Source organism: Myxine glutinosa, chromosome 3 (assembly GCF_964187855.1).
Source record: "Myxine glutinosa chromosome 3, kmMyxGlut1.1, whole genome shotgun sequence".
NCBI classification, from domain to species: Eukaryota; Metazoa; Chordata; class Myxini; order Myxiniformes; family Myxinidae; genus Myxine; species Myxine glutinosa.
The window spans coordinates 125,592,831-125,615,431 of NC_136263.1; the positions used below are offsets into that span (position 1 = coordinate 125,592,831).

Here is a 22,601-nt window from a genome sequence, read left to right on the forward strand (position 1 = left end):
GCCTATAGTCAGGTTCACGATGTAATTTCGTTGGAAATATTTGGGGGATTTGGAAAACTATATATTTTTGGAAACTATATTGTATAGTCAGTCAGAAAACCAATGTTGCTATTTGCACAGACTCCTGTATGGCGGCCATCTTGGATTTTCAAAATTGCCGCCGTAGAACTAATTTTTCTCAATATCTCAGCTTCTAAATAACATAGAGCTTTGATTCTAACGGCTAAACATACATTTTCAAGGGCCCCGAATCCAATGGTAACAAGTTCGATAAGCTAGACATGACCATAGAGCTCCTATGTGGCGGCCATCTTGGATTTTTCAAACTGGCCGCCGTAAACTTGATGTTTCTCAATATCTCAGCTTCTAAACAACATAAAGCTTTGATTCTAATGGCTAAACATACATTTTCAAGGGCCCCGAATCCAATGGTAACAAGTTCGATAAGCTAGACATGACCATAGAGCTCCTATGTGGCGGCCATCTTGGATTTTTCAAACTGGCCGCCGTAAAACTGATGTAACTCACCTTCTAAAGAGCACAGAGCTTTGATTCATCATTGAGTAAAGTCATCATCATCCTCATCATCGCTTTCGTTCATCACATCTTGAGAGTCCTCATCATTTTGGCACTGGATGTCACACTGACAAAGGTCTGTACAAGCCAAGTTGTTTGTTCTGCAGGAACATCTAGATGAAGAACAGTCTGTTTTGCACTGACATCTAACCATTTGAATGATGGCCTTGGGGGCTGGAGGCTCCTCAGTTGTGGTTGGTTTCACTTGTCCATCCGTGTCTTTGTAAAAGCCGTTTTGCAGGGGATTCAGCTGAGGATCCTGTTGAGCAATGCTTGCCTGACCCCACACTCTGGCTTGGATATGGACTCTAAGGATGTGCTGCTTGAGAGCTCCAAGAGTAGGAGGAAGCCTGTCACTTTCTGCCATGTGTTTGCAAAAGAGATACCATCGTAGTTCGGGGATGCTGTCGATGTGGATGCCATTTGGAGAGTAAGCAGCACATACAAAGTTAGCTAGTGTGGACAACATGTCCTCCCTTACTTCAGTTGCATCTGAAAGCATTCGCACGGTGTCTATGACATCTTCACTTGCTTTGAGGTAGACATGCAGCCAGGTTGCTTTGCCTATTCGAGAGAACCTCCCAGTGTTGTCTGCCCCTGTGAAAGCATGAAAGGCTGGCAACGCCTTTGCTCTTTCGACCCCTAGAGCTGTCGACAGTGGCTCTATTTGAAGTATTCCAGAGGCCATGGAAATGGATGTATTCCTCAGCAGTAGGTCATAGTTTGCTATGACTAGTACCAGGACATCTGTGTCGGGAGAGAAGAACACCAACTGCGCATCATGTGGGTTTCGCTGGGATGCCAGCATGGCCTGGTGGATCAACAGGGTGACAGCTTCTTCATGGTTGTTGTCCTCGAAGAGCAGGTCACTGTTGCTCCTAGTACGCCCTGAAGCAGACGTGATGATCAACTTGGATGAGTGACTGTTGTATTCTAGAGTTTTCGCTGCCAGATAGTCAGTCAGACCAGCCTTTGTTTTGTCATGAGAAAGGAATCTGCTCATTGGGATGTGTTTGATGTTGGTGTCATCTCTGACTTGATACTGCACTGCATCCTTTCCTTGCCTTCTTTTAGCCCTGGTAGCACTCTTCAGAGAATCGTTTTTGTACGTGTCAAAGACCAGTATGATCTCATCACAATCTTTTGTTAGAGACATGAGTCTGTCATTGAAGCATTCACCCAGATCGTTGACTTTCACTACAGTGGCTGGTTTCTTTGTCAGCTTATGCACAAGTACCATCCCATCCACCAGTGCAATCTTCCGACTTGTAGCTTTACTAGATGTGGATGCCATAGTTCTTGTGTCCATTGGATCTTCTTGTAGAACACTTGCAGCTGGTGTCTGCTGCTGATCTTCGGGGTGAATTTCTGCTCTTGCTAATTTGTCGAGGAGATGAATTAACTTCGACTTGTCAGTGCATGGAAGAATTGTACCATCTGGAGCGAACAGTGCTCTTGGTGTCACAGTGAACTCGTAATTTCCGATGGCATATTTCTGGTTGACGTCTCTGTTTGACTTGGCAAGGACCATGAGCCTTCCGTACAGTTCCTTAGTCTCCTTCAGATCCACAGTCCTGTCTCTGAGTTTCACTGTGGTTCTCTTGTTCCCAGACGTGAACATCTTGTTGTTCTCCTTCTTGACTGGTGCCCAGAGGCTAACATCTCCATTGATACGCTCCGACACGTAGTTTTCATACAACTTCTGACCAGTGACATCAATGTTCAAGATCTGTGGTACATACTCGTCTGGGATGTAAGCATTCGTTATCACATTGTGCAGCTTGTCACCTTCAGTGTCAAATGGATTCCCGTGACTCAGTATCGCAGCCTTGATCTTGTTGATTGCTTCATGCTCCCTCTTGACTGCACTTGGACCAAGGTCATGATGTTCTGTGATCTTGTCACCTTCCAGGCCAAACTGACTCTTGAAGTCTTTTGACAGGCGTGATAATTCTGTTGTAACCATGAAGAATCTCTGTCTAGCATTGGCATTGTTAGAGATGCCAATCAGTCCAGAGTGAATCTTCATCAGCTTGTTCAGATGTTCACATGCATGATCTGGTCCAATGGATACAAACGGGATGTCATTCTTGGTTACTGATAGATTGCCAGCTCCTAGTTCTTCCCAGGTCCTAGGGTGATTGGTTCTTAGGTCATACATGTCTGCGATGTATCGGGGCCAGAGCCGCTTGTATTTGATCCGGTCCATGGCAAAGAATAACTTGCCACAAAGAAGTATGCCACAAAGGCACACAAAGGGCAAAACACTCGCAGTAGAATAGTATTTCTCATTACAGTCAACACAGTCAGGTTCAGCATGTCCAGATTTTAGATTTCGTTGGATTGTTTTTGGGATTTAGAAAAATCAAAGCTCCGTCTTATTTAGAAGATGAGATCCTGAGAAACATCAATTTTACGGCGGCCAGTTTGAAAAATCCAAGATGGCCGCCACATAGGAGCTCTATGGTCATGTCTAGCTTATCGAACTTGTTACCATTGGATTGGGGGCCCTTGAAAATGTATGTTTAGCCGTTAGAATCAAAGCTTTATGTTGTTTAGAAGCTGAGATATTGAGAAAAATTAGTTCTACGGCGGCAATTTTGAAAATCCAAGATGGCCGCCATACAGGAGTCTGTGCAAATAGCAACATTGGTTTTCTGACTGACTATACAATATAGTTTCCAAAAATATATAGTTTTCCAAATCCCCCAAAAAATCCAACGAAACTTTCAATCTGGACATACTGAATCTGACTACTACCTGAAGATTATTGCATCATCATTTCCTTGAAACAATACAATTAAGACAATACAATGAATGGGGGGGGGGGGGGGGGGGGGGGAGACTATTTCATCTTTTATTGAAGGGGAAGGCTCAATGTGAAGCTGAGAGGGTTAAATAAGAAAATAAGTAGCTCATTTATTAAATAAAAAGGGCATACTGCCAAAAAAAGACAATATGTGCACTGTGCATGTCTGCATGTATGTCTTTTATGTCTTTTATGTCTTTTAAATATATGTCTTTTAAATATGTCTTTAAAAGACAATATGTCTTTTAAAGGCCATGCTAAGTGGTATATACAACACGAAGACTGTCTGTAGTTTCAAATTCATAGCAAAATCACAATGGAGCTTCATCAAAAAAGGCAACAGCGAACAAAAGCAATTGTTAAAAAAAAGAATGGGAGTGATAATGTGCAAAAATTGCAGAGACATGTTGGCCAGCAATAAGGATGTGCCAAACAAGGTACAATCATTTCACAAAGAGGATTTGCCAATATCAAATGAGACCAGCAAAAAAACCCAAAGAAAACATTATCTTCTCAATTCTTCAGTCACATATACTAACAATACCATATCCACCATCTTAAACATAAAAAGAACATTAGCACCCGTGTTTTAGCGACTCCCCAAAATATAAAAGCTAAAAGCATGGGGAAAGGATGCGGCTATGGAAAATGCAACACGAACGCTCGGCATCTGAAGAGTGTGGAGAGTGTTTGTTTCATGAAGAGTGTAGAGAGAGTGTTTTTAATAACGAGACTGGTGTACAAGATTATGGCCAGTGGCTTATCAAGTATTCAGCTGAACGTCGAAATTACAAGGCCCTACGTTTTTGTTCAAAAGTAAGCGAGGCATTCAATGTTAATAACATTATACAAGGCATACATATACAGCAGATACAACATACAACATGCATTTTAAAGGCCATTTTTCCTGCTAGAGCGGGGGTTAGCCTTGCGGTCCCCATGACAATCTTCTCCATTTTGCCCTATTTTCTGCATCTCTCCTTGTTAACCCCCTTGCCCGCATTTCTTCTTCCACCATCTTTAGCCAAGTCTTTCTCGGCCTTCCCCGTCTTCTACTTCCTTCTACATTCATTTCCATCACTCTTCTCAACCAGTCACTTTCATCCTTCCTCAACACATGACCAAACCATCTCAACCTGTTCCTCTTCACAGCATCAATCACAGGCTCTATTCCCATCATCTTTCGCAATTCATCATTTGTCTTCCTCTCTCTCAACGATACTCCGCACATCCGTCGAACCATTCGCATTTCCACCCTTTCCAACCTTCGTTGCTGATCTACGTTCATTACCCATGTCTCGCTCCCATAAATCATAACACTTCTCACACATGCAGCATACACCTTTCCCTTCAGCTTCAACGACACTCCCCTCATCATCAGCACGCCACTCAATTCCCGAAACTTCTTCCATGCACATCTCACTCGAGCAACCGTTGCCGAGTCTGATCTACCTTCTCCATTCAGCATGTCTCCGAGGTAGCAAAATGTTTTCACACCTTCCAGCTTCACGCCGTCTCCAAGATCCAACTCAACATTTCCTCCATCTGCAGCTCCCTCTGTGCACACCTTACATTTGAATGTAGCTGCCACACTGGTTAATGACCCTCTCAGACCACTACATTTTTGATGAACCCACTCAGCGCACATTGTACACTGAATGGAGTTCACTCCGACACCCTTCCTACACACAGCACAGGGCCACTTCCCAGTTCTTTCCACCTCACCACATGCTTTACCACTTGCCATCACCTTCGTCTTTCCGATATTCACCTTCAGACCTTTTGTCTCCATACATTCCTTCCACGTGTTCATCTTTTCCTTCAGTCCATCCATACTTTCCGCAATCAACACCAGATCATCTGCATACAACAACTCCCACGGTAAACCCTCCTTTACATTCTGAGCCAGCACCTCCATCACAGCTACAAATAGTAGTGGACTTAGTACCGACCCCTGATGCACTCCCACCTTCACCTCAAACTCACCACTGTTCCCGTCCTTCGTCCTTACAGCTGTGCGCGCTCTTTTGTACATTGCCATCACTACTCTGACTCATACATATACAGCAGATGTTGCAAAATATCTCGTCAAGATGGACAACAGTCCAAAACAAATTAACATCTATGTGTAATTCCAAGATTCTGAAGTACCCTACCAAAATCACAACCCCCTTACTCCAACTGCATTTTCTTCCTCATCCTCTCCTATGTTTGCTTTTAGTACAAATGTGGTATTCGAGTTTTTTGTCCTTTTAGAGGTGTACAATTTTCTTACCAACACCATGTATTGCATTGATAATCTAGGTATAGTTCCCTCTCATATGCACAGTGCCATCCACTCTAAATTCCTCATAGGGACCCAGTAATTGCTCATTTCCTTGCTTATTATTCAATGATGCTGCCTGACACATGGAGCTTATTATAAACTTTATCCACTTTTGGTGGTCCTGGGTCAATGTTCCAATTTTATTCCAGGTGACCTTCATTCCTTTCATTTTTTCTCGACAGTACGTTGCCAGGTCGCTCTTGGCCATCCAATCATCCTCTTCCCATCATATTGCTCTTTTCAGTACATCTTGATCCAATAATTATCAACAATAAACCATCCGATCATGGCAAATCTTTTTCGAGTATCATCCGTAACATGAATAATTTTCTTATAATCAGAGAGAATGTGTATAGTAGTCAATAATGGAAAAAGCAATATACATGTATCAGGTACACATATAATTGACAAACTGCTTCATTCAATACTCAATGGTCTTTAGCATGATCCAACTTGTAACATAATCCAGGAAATTGAGGTGTTTGGGGCCCATATTCATGACACATCATCAGGATGTCCACGACAAGTTGTGAACGTAACTGTGACCAAGAACCAATCCTGGATAGATCGTCACTCCCTCATAGAGTGTGGAAGTTTCCACTCAGCAGCTATATGACTCACACCCACAGCAGTGAGGGCAATGCAAGAGGGCTTTACTCACTCCATAACCAGGCCACTCCCAGAAATAGAAGAAAAAGAACCACCTTTAGAGGCCATTTTCCCCCGCAGAGCAGGGGTTTGCCTTTTCGGGCACCGTGGTCCCCTTCTTTTTTTTTTTGAACCAATGTTTTATGGCCAGATGCCGTTCCTGCCACCAAGCCTGTTAGTCGCCTCTTGCGACAAACAGGGAATTGCCAGTGAACTGGTACTCAATTTGTCGACCTCAGAAGGATGACAGGCTGAGTCAACCCCACTGGCGTTAATTCAACAATCAACCGGGATTCTAACCCAGGATCTTAGGATCCCAATCCAGCACCCTAACCACTAGGCCAACACCAGGCTACTCCCAGAAATAATAGGAACATAAAATAGGAGTAATAAATAAATCAGTTTTTCCCCTTCCCCCATCTATGTATTCTTTGTACCCATGATACAGTGTCGCATATTGTCTGACTTGAAAATCTCAACGACTAATATATTCAGGGTTCTCTCCACTCTAATTTCCTCAATTTACCATAAGTAATAAGCAACATGTTACTTTTCATCAATCTAATGGAATACTTTCTTCTGTAACTGGTGTTCCTCATTGTCACAACCTGAGAGAATAATGTTTTTGATCCATGGATGAAATCAACAGGACGTTGAATGAGGTATGCTAACTGCCGTGGGAAAAAGAATAAGGTGTTAACCCTTCATCGGACCTTTTTTCCCAGACAAAGGGTTAACGCCTGAAACATCGCGTTACCTTGCTTCCCACGGTAGTTAGCATACCTCAATGGGAAAACCAAACACATTCAGATGGGAAAAAACAAACAGGCCAGCCCAATTATTTCTGAGCATTGTTGTATCGTCTCCAAATATATAAAAGATCACTACATGCTGTGCAACAACTACTCTCATTTAATACCTTTCATATAAATGTGACGATATTAACAATAGCATCCTTCACAATTATCCAATGATGTAAATTAAGAAGTCAAGATAAGCCAGGTATTTGATGATTGGTCTCTGAGAAAAATAGATGGGATTGTTACCTTCATCGTTTTCGGGGCTGCTGGCAGGACTGGAATCATCACGCCTTGTGTCAGATGTCAAGAACGGCTCATCAGAGGTTGGCGTTGATATACTCATCTCCAACTCTTCTGTGCTGCTGTCTAGCTCTTCATCCTCCTGGAGACAGAATATTATAGCTGACCATTAGCACCAAACAAAAAACGATGTTTGTAACAAAATAAAAACAACAACAAAATTTTAAACAAATCAATAGATAAATTCATGTTACTTTAGATATGTTAAACGCGAGTTGTCTGTGTGTGTCTCCAGTTTTTGTGTGTCCGCGTTTTATTCAGAGATGGCTGAACGGGTCTTCATCAAACTTTCAGGGGTTCATCAGTGAGTGCATGGGAGTGTTTTAGGCCCCCCCCCAAAAAACCAATAGCAAAATAAAAAGTTCGTTTTTTTGGAGTTAAAAAAAAAAAAATCGCTCGATAGTGCCGAAGCCTTTTTAAATGAATGACAGTTATATACAAGTGCACATTCGCATAAATAAATACAAAACAATTACCAGACATTTGAATAGAAATAAATCATACAATTCCAGAAGTGTACGAATTTGGTAGTACGGCTTCTTCTTCTTCCTGATCGGCATCACACTTAACTCAGAAACGTAAGCCACATTCACTCAGAAACATGAGCCACATTCACTCAGAAACGTGAGCCACACCCCTTCCTCTCCTGCCTCACCCTCCCCTTCCCCCATCCCCCCTCTCCCCACCCTTCCCCCTCCTTTCCCCCTCCCCCCATTACCCCCTCTTCACTTCCCCCCTCTCCCCCTGTCCTCCCCCCTCTCCTCCTCCCCTCCCCTTCTCCCCCCTCCCTTCCTCTCCTCTTCCCCTCCCCCTCCCCCTCTCCTCCTTCCCTCCTTTACCCCCTCCACTCATCCCCCCTCCCCTCCCACTCCCCCTCTCCCCCGCCCGGCAACGCCAGGAACTTCTGCTAGTACAGTAATAAAGGTTTCCTTTATTTCTGGAGAACATGCTTAAGAAAAGCAAATTAAGACAAGTCAGGAGACGACGATGGTTCACGAGCGAGCGGTATTCAATGACAAAGGACGGACTATAACCGAAACAGGCCCGGACAAGCCAGGCCCGGAAATGTCAAAACGAAGGTTACTGACCTTGAAATGAGATATAAAATAATGTATAATCAGTTATGAGGTTAGTTAGCTGCACAATACCGAAAATTAGGTTAGATTCCGACAACTTTGGAAATTTGACCTTTGTGCCTTCAAAGGTCAAAGGTCGAAGATTCTTAAATTTGTTGGAAAACTTTGTATTTCGTGATGTATGTGATAATATAAGATCATGTACGACATTTCACCCTATCAGGAAGCGAACAATGTAATAAAACCATCAAAAATCGACTTTTCTAAATTTCGTAACCTTGTGACCTTGACCTTGGGGCGAAAATGAAAAATCGAGCTCCGTGGGGCTAGACACCTGACATTGGCCTAACCAAATACCGAAACTCCCGTCAGATTCCACCAACTCCCTCGGAGAACATGCAGCTTGAACTCGATTACCCCCCAAAAAGACATCTTTTTCGGGCGTGGCTCCGCCCACAATGGGCGCAATACGCCCATGCTAGGCAGGACACAACTAGATCATGATATCAACCTCCCACCCAAGTTTCATCAAGATCGGATGATATCATCGGGTAGTTATGCTGCGGAAAGACAGACACACAGACACACACCCATGACGAATATAGTGGTCACTCTGTTTGATAACCCGTGAACCAATACTTAAATTTAATAAAAGTGATGAAAGTCTATCCAAGTATATAATTAATTTGATAACTATGTATTGGAACTGTAATATACCATAGCAGCAGGTGCCCATGGAAATTCTACGTAATGCAAGATGTGACATTAAGTCCGAAACCCTCCTCCCCACCCCCTGCAACCACAGGTCCTAACCCCAACTCCCAAGCCCAATACCTTAAGCTCCCGCCCAACCCCAAGTCCTCAACACCCCCAAAGCCTCAATATCTCTCTCCCAACTCTTTACCCTCTCTGCCCACCTCCACCCAACTTTCTGTCTCCTTTATGCCACCACCCCAACTCTCGATCCTCCCCTCCACCTTTCTTCCAATTCTTCAAAGCAAGAGGGCATCATTTCCATTTTGTTTCCCTTATCATGTTGTTCCCTTCCATTCTACTCTAACTCTTTCCACGAGCCTCGATCATATATACAAAAAGGAAGAGGGAATTCTTACATCATTACATATTATTTATTCATTAGCTCATTGAAATAGTGGAATATGTAACTCTCCTTCCCATGCCATTACCAACTTCATGCACTCCTACCTCCTGATAACCTGCTTTCCCAACTCCTCCTTTCACCCCATTCACAATCTCGGTAGCAGTGAGATATGTCTCATGAGAACAATTATCAAAACTACCTTGAGGTCCCCATTCAAAATGTCATGAGATATATCCCATGGAAATGCCATGGAATTGCCACTGTTAAGCAATTACAAGTAACCTAAATGTGTTAATAAATGATCTTAAATTAATTATCTTCTTTGTGATGCATAAATACAACGATGAAATTAAATAATGCTGTAACATCGTTGAATTCACAATCTCACGATATGTGACGAAGGGATAGACAGACAGATAGACAGACATGACAATATTATTATTATATAGAGTAGCAGGTACCCGCGGAAATTCCACGGAATTGTAAAATGTGACTTCAGGTTCTCTACTCCCTCCCCTCACCCCACACTCTAAACCCCAAGTCTGCAACCCACCTCCAATCACCAAGTCTTCAAACCTCCTCTCCACCCCAAGTCTTCAAACCTCCTCCACAATCAAAGTCCTCAACCTCCACCTTCCCTTTCCAAACTCTCAGCCAACCCCTTACGTTCCGACTCTCGGTCCTCCCCTTTAATCACAACGTTCCCATTCACGTTCATTTAGAACAATGTTAAAAGTACAGTGCCTTCAGAAAGTATCCACACCCCTTGTCTTTTTTTCACATTTTTGTTGTGTTACAGCACCATTCAAAATGGATGAAATCGAGATTTTAATGACAATGATCTACACATAATACGCCATAATGTCAAAGTGGAATATATTTTTAGAATTTTTTTTACAACATAACTAAAAATGAAATGCAGAAATATCGAATTCACACAAGTGTTCAACCCCCTGAGTCAATACTCCGCGGAAGCGCCTTTGGCAGCAATTACAGCTTCGAGTCTTCTTGCGTATGTCTGTATCAGCTTTGCATGTCTGGATTTGGGTAGTTTCTCCTATTCTTACTTGCAGATTTGCTCATGCTCTGTCACGTTGGATGGAGAGCGTTGGTGAACAGCAATCTACAAGTATTTCCACATATTCTCAATGGGATTCAAGTCTGGGCTTTGGCTGGCCCACTCATGGACTTTCACGTTCTTGTTCTGAAGCCATTCCAGTGTGCTTTGGCTGTGGGCTTGGGGTCATTGTCCTGCAAGAATGTAAATCTTTGCCGCAGTCGAAGGTCTTTTTCACTCTAAAAAGGAGTATTCATTGTTCCTTCTGTCCTTACAAGTCTCCCAGTCCCTGCCGCTGAAAAGCATCCCCATAACATGATGCTGCCACCACCATGCTTCATGGTAGGAATGGTGTTAGATTGGTGATGAACTGTGCTCAGTTTCCGCCAGATGTAGCTCTTTGCATTCAGGCCAAAGAGATCAATTTTCGTCTCATCAGACCACTAAATATTTACCTCATGCTCTTAGAGTCCTTCATGTGCCTTTTTGCAAACTCCAGGTGTGCTGTCATGTGCCTTTTTCACATGAATGGCTTCCATCTGGTCACTCTTCCATAAAGCATAGATTTGTGAAGGGTTACAGAGACTGTAGTCCTTCCAGCAGGTTCTCCCATCTCAGCCAAGGAACACTGTAGTTCTGTCAGAGTGGTCATTGGGTTCTTGGTCACCTTTGTCACCAACGTTCTTCTTGCCCGGTTGCTGAGTTTGGTTGGATGACCAGCCATAGGAAGAGTCTAGGTAGTTCCATATTCTTTCTATTTCCTAACGACGGAACTCACTGTATTTTGGGAACTTTCAACGCTCTAGAAATTGTTTTATACCCTCCCCCAGATCTATGCTTCCTTACAATTCGATCTCGGAATTCTACAGACAGTTCCTTGGACTTCATGGTAGAGTTTCTGCTCTAGCATGCACTGTCAACTGTGGGACCTTATCGAGAAAGGTGTGTTTATTTATAAATCACATCCAATCAATTGAATTGGCCACAGGTGGACTCCAATCGAGTTGTAGAGACGTGGAAGGATGATCAAAGGAAATTGAATGCACCTGAGCTCAATTTGGAGTGTCCTGGCCAAGGGGTTGAATACTTATTGACTCAAGACATTTCAGTTTTTCATTATAAATTATTTTGCAAAAAAAAATCGAAAAAAAAAATTCCACTTTGACATTTTGGGGTTGATCCATGTGTTGATCAATGACAAAAAAAATCTCAATTTTATCAATTTTAAATTCAGGCTGTAACTCAACAAAATGTGGAAAGTCAAAGGGTGTGAATACTTTCGGAAGGCACTGTAAATAACGACAGAACAATATTTACTTCACAATCTCTTGCCCCTTCTCCCCGTTCTTAACAACATTCCTGTTTCCATTCATAAAGAACAATGTTAAAAGAAAATAATGACGTAACAACGTCCAATTCACAATTTTGTGAGATTCTGTCATCTCACGATATGTGACAGAGAGAATATATAAGGTAAGTTAAATCATAATAAAAAATCTATAAGGTAATTTGTAATGGAAAAAACAATATACTTCCAGAACTCCTCGGGCAATGACCTTAATAATGATATCGGATTTATAGCCCCTTGTCGAGTAGTTTAACCCCAACCACTGAACCACTCGTTGTGCTGAAAGTTATGGCTTGGTCTGCATTGTGTCCCCATCTCCAACCACAGCTCATAACACTGGGAACTAGACTTGAAGTTCAAATAATATAGGCTGTGTTTATTTATTCATCTACCAATGACCTTGTCTCGACTGTAATATATATATAAACGCTACGATTAGCTTGAGATAACTCCAGCCGAAACTCGCCTTTCCAATGATAATTTCCACCATACTCATTCAACCCTTTCTCCTTCTTTCTCAGATCCACGCCCTCATTTCAGGGAATTTTCCCAGATTGTTTTTGCACAGTTTTGTTTAAATATTATTTAAATATGTTTAAACTTTCCCCTGCAGTGTTTTATTCAGTTGTTTATTACAACATGCTGTTTTTCTTCCTATTTAAAAGGCTTTTTTCAATTTCCTTATCAAATCATTCCACTTCAAAAAAACATTCAATCTCTTACAGTCCATCCTTTCTACATTCTCTAAACTCACCTTGATTCCACCCCGACTCCATCGTTATCAAATGGATCTCTCACTTGAAAATCACAATAAACCCAGTTTGTAATAAATGTTCGTTTGTCATTAATCGTCCACTTTCCAAACTCCCCCCTCATCTCTCCCTTCCTAAACTCCCCCATCACCCCTCCACTCCAAAACTGCCTCCTCACCCACCCTTTCAATCCTGCCCCCTCACCCTTCCCCTTCAAACCCCCACTTCACCCTCCCCTTCAAAACTCCCCCCCCCCCTCCCATTCAAAACTTCCACCGCCCACCCCTCCCCTTCTAATCTCCCCCCCCCCCCCCACTACTGTCTTTCTCCAATTCTCCCCTTCCCCCCTCTTCCTCAAAGCTGCCTCCTCCCACTTCCTCTCCCTTCCATCACATACCTCCAACTCCTCCAACCTTCTACTTTGCTCTTCCCTCCCCCCCTCAAACAACACCTCACTGTGCCTCATCCCATCACCATCAACAATTTTGTCCTCCTCATCCTTCCCTTTCTCCGAACTCTTCTGCAATGGTATGATAGACCTGAGCCTCGTCCTAGTGGTGGGGTGGCTAACTTTATCAAAAACTCTCTTCCTCACTCTCCTTGCACTGCCCTCTCTCCTCCTCACCCCCAGGAGTACCTCTGGCTACGGCTTCCTCTCCGCTCCCACCTTTTGTTCATATGTGTTCTGTACCGTCCTCCAAACAGTGATGACTCCATTTACATTTCACTGTCTGACAACATGGACCAACTTCTATCTACTCATCCCAACTCTCTCTTCCTCATATGTGGTGACTTCAACTGTCATCATGCCAGCTGGTTGGGTGTGGGTTCCTATCTCACCAGTCATGGCACCTCAGCAAAGGACTTCTGTGACTCACTGGGATTGACACAATCTGTCAATTTCCCGACCCGGATCTCAGGCAATGGAGTATCTTCTCTTCTAGACTTGGTTATGACAAACTTCCCTGCTAATGTCTGCTGCTCTTCTTCTGCTCCAATCGGTTCTTCTGATCATGTGCTTGTTAAAGTGGACATCTCTCTGGCCATTCTCAGAGAGCCTCCTCAGCGTCGACGAGTCTGGCATTTCACTCAGGCCGACTGGGACGGTCTTCAAGCAGCCATCAATCATCTGGATTGGTCTCCCATCTCCACTGCCTCTGACATCAATTCTTCCTGGGAATTCTTCCAAAGCAAACTGCTCTCTCCCATGCACAGATTTATCCCATCTCGTCTTTAGTTGTCTTACCCTTCCTCCCATCCATGGTACACTGAATCTTGTGGTGAGGCAGTTGCCCTGAAACAACTTGCCTTTGCCTCTTGGAAGGCTAATCCAACTGAAGGCAATCTCAGTTCCTTCCACCAAGCTTGGAACAAGTGTGTGTCTACCCTCAGGAGTGCCAGGAAGCACTATCTCTCCACACTCAAGAATGAACTCTCAAACCTGTCTCCTTCCTCCAAATCCTGGTGGCGTCTGGTCAAATCCGTTTCTGCTGTTTGTTCCCCCTCCATCCCCTCCCTTACCTCAAATGGCTACACAGTTGACATCGCACGTGACAAAGCCGAATGCCTCAACTCTGTGTTTGCCTCAAAATCTTGTGGCCCAAACCCATCTCTCTCTGTTCCCACCTTTCCCAGTCGAACCCAACTGCTCCTGGACTCTGTGTCCTTCTCTCCTGACAAGGTGGAGGAGTTTTTGTCAAACCTCGACTCTGATTCTGCAACTGGACCAGACGGCATCAGCCCACGGGTCCTAAAATCCTGCTCTCCCGCTCTATCTCACCCTCTCTCTGTTCTTTTCACCCTCTCTTTTGCTCAAGGTCATCTTCCAGCATCCTGGAAATCAGCAAACATTACCGCTTTACACAAAAAGGTGCAAAAACAGATCCTTGCAACTACAGACCAATCAGCCTGCTCCCAATTATCAGCAAAGTCATGGAATCCATCATTGCTTTGGATATGAAATCTTTCCTCTTCTCCAATGGCTTGATCTCTGATCATCAATTTGGTTTCAGACCACGTCACTCTACTGTGGACATGCTGCTTCTGCTGTCTCAACAATGGATGGAGGTCCTCAATGCCAAACAGGAAATCAGAGCTGTCTCTCTTGACATATCATGTGCCTTCGATACGGTATGGCACCCAGCACTGCACACCAAACTCTCCTCCTATGGTATCCATGGAAATCTCCATGCATGGCTTGCAGACTTCCTCTCTGGTCGGTCAACATGTGGCCCTGAATGGATTTCTCTCATCTCCCCTTCCTGTTCAGGCTGGAGTTCCCCAAGGCAGTGTTCTGGGCCCTGTGCTTTTTCTGGTCTTTTTCAATGATCTCTTTGACTCTGGAAAATCCTCTCTATCTCTTTGCTGATGACTCCACTCTCTGCCGCTCCATTCCTCTTCCCTCAGATCAGCAGTCTGCAGCCTCCTCACTCTCTGAAGACCTGGACAAAATCACAGACTGGTCAAACAAGTGGAACATATCGTTCAATCCTGACAAATCTCACACTGTTACTATGTCTCTCCGAAAAGATCGACTGGACAACCCTCCCATCTACATTCTCAACAATCCTCTCCAAGAAGTTCTGTCGCTCACGCTTTTGGGTCTCACTATCTGCCATGATCTTTCTTGGGAAAACCACATTTCCAAGCTGGCCTCCAAAGCCGGTCGCCAACTGGGCATCCTCCGTCGTGCGAAGTCCTTCCTATGCACACCTGAGCTCCTCACCACATACAAGGCTTTCATCTGCAGCTCAATGGAATACTGTTCTCCCCTCTGGGCCAGTGCTCCTGCCTCACACCTAGCTCGGCTTCACGCTGTTGAAACCAAAGCTTTCAGAATCATTGGAATCTCCTGCGATGAAGCTATCTCTGAGGGCCTTTCACTCACTCACCGCAGACAGGTAGGTGGTCTTTCTGTCTTCTACCGACTCCTCTCCGGCCTTGCTCCCCCAGCTCTCTCTGTGCTCTGTCCCCCAAATATTCCTACAGGTTGCACAAGATCTGCCAGCAACCCTCTGATGGTTAAACTGCCGAAATCTCGGCTCTCTGCTCACCTTCACTCTTTCATTCCTCTTTTCTCCCGCCTCTGGAACAAACTCCCACACTCCCTTCAATCCCACTCCTTCCTCCAGGTCTTTAAAACAGCTGTTCACCACCATCTCTTATCTTCCCCCATCCAAAACCTTGATCTTTTCTACCCCCGCTAATTCACCCCAGACCCACCTTGTTTGAAATTCCAACTTCTTTCCTGGAAGTCCTGGCAGTGTCCATATGTTTTATACCTCTCCCACCCCCCTTTCCCATGCCTCTCCCCCCCAAAGCCCTCTCCCTCCCACAGATCTCTCGATGCCTCGATGTCTCTCGCTCCCTGCTCACAAATGTTGTGTTTGTGTCCTTCCCCCTCTCTCCCCATCTTGTCTACCGCTCCCGATGTTATATGTTTTATGTGTCGGTTTGTCTTTCTGTGTGATTAATGTTAGCTCTTTCACGAGGCTCGATCTTGTACACAAAAAAAACAAAAAACAAACTCTGACACACGATCAACAGCTCTCCCTACCTTCCCCTACCTCCCCCTCGCACCCCTCATCTTACCCTACTCTTCCCCTCCCCTGTCCTGTACCCGATGCTCCCCCTCCATCTTCCTTAACGGTATGGACCTCAAACATCAGGGGCCTTCACTCAAACCTGATTGATCTCTCCATACAGGTTGCTTCTCACAAACCAGACGTTAAATATGCTTCACAGAAACTTTCCTCCTTCAAGATGTCTCTGATTCCTTAATATCTCTTCCTGGTTACTCCCTCCTCCAGTATTGTAGACCTGAGCCTCGTCCTGGTGGTGGGGATGCCATCTTTATAAAAAACTCTCTTCCTCAATCTCCTTGCACTGCCCTCTCTTCACATCACCCCCAGGAGTACCTCTGGCTACGGCTTCCCCTCCGCTCCCACCTCTTCATATATGTTGTCACACCGCTTCATATGTTCATATATGTTCTGTACCGTCCTCCAAACAGTGATGACTCCATTTACATCTCCCTGTCTGACAACATGGACCAACTTCTATCAACTCATCCCAACTCTCTCTTCCTCATACGTGGTGACATCAACTGTCATCATGCCAGCTGGCTGGGTGTGAGTACCCCTCTCACCAGCCATGGCACCTCAGCAAAGGACTTCTGTCATAAACTGGGACTGACACAATCTGTCAATTTCCCGACCCGGATCTCAGTCAATGGAGTATCTTCTCTTCTAGACTTGGTTATAACAAACCTCCCTGCAATTGTCTGCTGCTCTTCTTCTGCCCCAATCAGTTCACCGAACCATATGCTTGTTAAAGAAGACATCTCTCTGGCCATTCTCAGAGAGCCTCCTCAGCACCGACGAGTCTGGCATTTCACTCAGGCTGACTGGCACGGTCTTCAAGCAGCCATCAATCATCTGGACTGATCTCCCATCTCTACTGCCTCTGACATCAACCTTTCCTGGGAATTCTTCCAAAGTAAACTGCTCTCTCTCATGCACAGATTTATCCCATCTCATCTTCAGTTGTCATACCCTTCCTCCCATCCATGGTACACTGAAGCTTGTGGTGAGGCAGTTGCCATGAGACAACTTGCGTTCACCTCATGGAAGGCTAATCCAACTGAAGGCAATCTCAGTTCCTTTCACAAAGCTCGGAACAAGTGTGTGTCTACCCTCAGGAGAGCCAGGAAACAATATCTCTCCACTCTCAAGACTGAACTCTCAAACCTGTCTCCCTCCTCCAAATCCTGGTGGCGTCTGGTCAAATCTGTTTCTGGTGTTTGTTCTCCCTCCATTCCCTCCCTTACCTCAAATGGCGACACAGTTGACACCGCACGTGAAAAAGCCGAATGCCTCAACTCTGTGTTTGCCTCAAAATATTGTTTCCCAAACCCATCTGTCTCTGTAACCACCTTACCCAGTCGAACCCACTTGCTCCTGGACTCCGTGTCCTTCTCTCCTGACAAGGTGGAGAAGTTTATGTCAAACCTCGACTCTGATTCTGCAAGTGGACTAGACGGCTTCAGCCCACGGGTCCTAAAATCCTGCTCTGCCGCTCTATCTCACCCTGTCTGTTCTCTTCACCCTCTCTTTTGCTCAAGGTCATCTGCCATCTGCTTGGAAATCAGCCAACATTTCCACTTTGCATAAAAAAGGTGCAAAAACAGATCCTTGCAACAACAGACCAATCAGCCTTCTCCCAATCATCAGCAAGGTTATGGAATCAATCATCGCTTCTGACATCAAATCCTTCCTCTTCTTCAATGGCTTAATCACAGATCATCAATTTGGATTCAAACCAGGTCATTCTACTCAGGACATGCTGCTTCTGCTGTCTCAACAATGGATGGAGGTCCTTCATGCTAAACAGGAAATCAGAGCTGTCTCCCTTGACATATCACATGCCTTCGATACGGTCTGGCACCCCGCTCTGCTCACCAAACTCTCCTCCTATGGTATCCATGGAAATCTCCATGCATGGCTTGCGGACTTCCTCTCTGGTCATAGTCAACATGTGGCCCTGAATGGATTTCTCTCATCTCCCCTTCCTGTTCAGGCTGGAGTTCCCCAAGGCAGTGTTCTGGGCCCTGTGCTTTTTCTGGTCTTCATCAATGATCTCTCCAACTCTCTTGAAAAACCTCTCTATCTCTTTGCTGATAACTGCACTCAGTGCCGCTCCCTACCTCAACCCTCAGATCGGCAGTCTGCAGCCTCCTTACTCTCTGCAGACCTGGAAAAATTCACAGACTGGTCAAACAAGTGGAACATGTCTTTCAATCCTGACAAATCTCACACTCTCACTTTGTCTCTCTGAAAAGACCGATTGGACAACCCTCCCATCTACTTTCTCAACAATCCTCTCCAAGAAGTTCTGTCACTCAAGCTTTTGGGTCTCACTATCTGCCATGATCTTTTCTGGGAAAACCATATTTCCAAGCTAGCCTCCAAAGCCAGTCGCCGACGGGAATCCTCCATCATGCGAAGTCTTCCCTTAGCACACCAGAGCTCCTCACCACATACAAGGCTTTCATCCGCAGCTCAATGGAATGCTGCTCTCCCCTCTGAGCCGGTGCTCCTGCCTCACACCTAGCTCGGTTTCACGCTGTAGAAACCAAAGCTTTCAGAATCATTGGAATCTCTCGTGATGAAGCTAACTCGGAGGGCCTTTCACTCACTCACCGCAGGTAGGTTGGTGGTCTTTCTGACTTCTACCGACTCCTCTCTGGCCTTGATCCCCCAGCTCTGTCTGTGCTCTGTCCCCCAAATATTCCTACAGGTTGCACAAGATCTGCCAGCAACCTTCTTCAGGTGAAACTGCCAAAATCAAGACTCTCTGTTTACCTTCACTATTTCATTCCTCTTTTCTCCCACCTCTGAAACAAACTCCCTCACTCCCTTCAATCCCACTCCTCCCTCCAGGTCTTTAAAACAGATGTTCACCACCATCTCTTATCTTCCCCCAAACAAAGCCTTGATCTTTTCTTCCCCCGTTAAATCACCCCAGATCCACTTTCTTGAAATACCGACTTCTTTCCTGGAAGTCCTAGCAGTTTCCGTGTTTTATACCTCTCCCATCTCCCCTCAAGCCCTCTCACTCCCACAGATCTCCCGATGTCCCTGTTCTCTACTGTTGTACGTGTGTGCTTCCCTCCCTCTCTCTCCCCATATTGTCTCCCGCTCCTTTTATTATATGTTTTATGTGTTAGTTTTTTTTGCGATTAATGTTAGCTCTTCCATGAGCCTCAATCTTGAATACAAAAAAAGAAAAAAGAAAAGAGTATATTGATATATTTTGTTTCATGACAGACTCGATGGGGCATCGCTTAAATTCAATGGAAATACCAAGAAAATGAAACATGGTGATTAAATAAATGTTTGTAAAATGTGGATGCCGTTACTCGGTTCCAAAAACAATTCAAAAATTACCATCGTAGGTCCACTTACTAGTTGTGGAGATTGTCCACAATTGCATCTGATTATGCATAACCCTTCATATCATCAACAGACCGTAGAAATATTCTCAGAATAGTCTCATTGTTTAGTTCCAATGCATCGTGTCCCAGGAGGTAACAGATTTCTAATGAGGAATGGTAATTGGCTATCAAAGAGCAGGCACCTCCACCAAGAGGAATTTGACATTACTAACCATAGCAAGTTCAACCGTGGGGAACATCACATATGAAATGGAAGATGAGAAGCGACACCATCTCTGAGCATAAATCAGAGAACATAAATCATCTCAACAGAGAAGGCAACCCGTGAATTTATAGGACAGGCAAATACTTTTTCCTTGCAACAAACATTCGTGAAATGCGAAAAGGGTTGTATAATAACAAGCGAGTATGGTTTGAGTGGTGCGTTACATGAAATAACAGCGCAATAACATAACTCTAATCAGTGTGGTCGATGCTTTGCATCACGTGCATTGGGTGCAGCGAATGGGCATCCTCTGGAACTTTGAAATGTAAAAACTGGATGAATCCAGGAACACACTGTTCAGTTCTGAGGGCAAGGACTGAGATGTGTGAGAATGGTAATTGAATGAATGAATATATGAATGAATGAATGAATGAATATTTCATAATATGGTAATTACAGACTTAAGTTTTAAGTTGTAACAAAACCTTACAGAACTTGAGTACACACAATAACAAATGGAGGGCCTTTTCTTCCTCCAACCGATGAAAGAATCTTAGCAGATTTTCGGGTCCAAGCTTTGATTATGGCACGGAATAAACCACCTTTAGAGGCCATTTTTCCCCGCAAAGCGGGGGTTGGCCTTTTCGGGCACCGTGGTTGTTGTTGTTTTTTGGTCCCCTTTTTGAAGCAATGTTTTACGGCCGGATGTCCTTCCTGACGCCAACCCTTTTTGCCGCCTTTAACGACAAACAGGGAATTACCAGTGAACTGGTACTCAATTAGCCGACCTCGGAAGGATGACAGGCTGAGTCAACCCCCCTGGCGTTAATTCAGCGATTGACCGGGATTCGAACCCAGGATCCTAGGATCCTAAGCCGGCACCCTAGCCACTAGCCCAACACCAGGGTTATTTTGTTGAGTTTTGTGGTGCACGGAATGGTGCTACAAAATAATAGATGACTGCACACGTCAGGGCTTTGTGGATTTTTTTGATAAAATGATGTTCCCGTTGACTTCTGGTTGGATAGTGTGTGTACATATTCATACAGAACTTCTCTCTCATAATTAAAGCTATACTGAACAAAGGAGATTTCTGAGTTCTCAAGTATTCTCAATTGCTCAAGTATGGTGCGGGGATTATTTGATTAGAAAAAAATTAACCTACTACTCATACAACTACTACCACTACTACTACCTCTTCTTCTTCTTTAACAGCCACAATTAATCACACCTTCTTGTGGTGGAAGCTGGGGTAAGATTTAGTCCCTCTTTCACTAACGGATTGGCCAGATGGAAATAATTCAGGCAGAAATTTGGATTTTGTTGGCAGTGCAGGTGATAACTCGCCTATGCTCTTCATGGAAGATGACATCGTTAACATCCACTAGCCAATGATAGCAGAGAGAACATCTAGCTTAACGTCCATCTGAGGGTTGGCACATTTTGTGATGGAACAACATGCTGGCAAAGCACCAATCCGATAGTATAATCAGGTCGGGATTAAACTCAGACTAAACAGCTGAAAAGAAAGTGCTCTATATCTGTACCATCTTGTCAGACAAAAATCTAACGACACATGATATCAGTTATTGCAAAAGCAAACAAAGGGAGTAAACAACTATCCAACTATTCCATCACTCATTGGCAGCTCATCAAGGATTGCCAGAACTATTCATACAGATGCTATGAGCAATGAACAGGAAGTGAACAAACCTTACAGGTAACTAACAAGTAGAAATTGCTGGGCCTGGTGCATTATTCTATAGTGTGATGAAAAATCCTTCTCGCTGGCCAACCAGAAAGAGGACTGAATAAGTAAATATGAAGGCAAAAAATATGCAACTAAATGCTGAACTGATAAACTCAAACCACCAGGCTATTTTGATCCACTGGACGAAAGTATCGCTTTGATCTTGTTGAGGGGTGTTCGGTATACTTGCCAAGAGTGGGTTAGTGAGAGTGACGTTAGCCAGGGAGGAAGAAACAAATCTTTCATTACTCGACCAATCATCACACTGAGGAGGCATTAGAATTTTAAAATAATAATTCAAACCCAAATCATGAAAAATGTGTTTGTACATACTGTATATTAATTGCTAAACAACAGCAACAACAACTGCAACGGCACACGGTAGAGCGAGCATAGCTCTGCCAGGCTGAACAGTTTTTGTTTTGTATTCCTCTGATAGGCCAGATTCGGACCACAATCAAAATTGAATCGTCTTGTTTTTGTCACCTAACCAACCAACTCATCCACCAAGTTTTGTCATAATCCTTCCACAACTTTTTGAAATATCATGCTATACTGTCGGACCCCGCTATTCGCGGTTCAGCTATTCGCAGGTTCCGCGTATTCATGGGTGATAAAATGCGACCTGTTTCTCTATTCGCGGTTGGTTATTTTTTTTTTCTATTTTCTAAATTCATGGGGGTTTTTTTCTATTCGCGGCCGTGTTCCGTGAATTTCAGGTATTTCAGGGGCGCAAAAAAATATTTTTACGAGCCATTAGCTTCACATATGGTATTTATAAAACCTTCGCAGATTATCATCGACATTCGCAGGATTTTCCTCACCATTCACGGATATTGCCTCTCTATTCGCGGTTTGGTCCTCTCTATTCGCGGTTTTTCATGAGTCGGGGACCTATCC

General features: G+C 44.1%; 1 protein-coding gene across 2 annotated transcripts in view; it reads right to left on the reverse strand.

Moving 5' to 3' along the window:
* Positions 1-22,601, reverse strand: part of NOL4 (nucleolar protein 4) — a 604,446-nt gene that overhangs the window by 298,556 nt on the left and 283,289 nt on the right. For both annotated transcript variants that reach the window (XM_078774531.1, XM_068110142.2), the window contains exon 5: positions 7,406-7,541. In XM_078774531.1, coding sequence (XP_078630657.1) covers positions 7,406-7,541 — 136 coding nt within the window. The remainder of the gene's footprint in view (positions 1-7,405; positions 7,542-22,601) is intronic.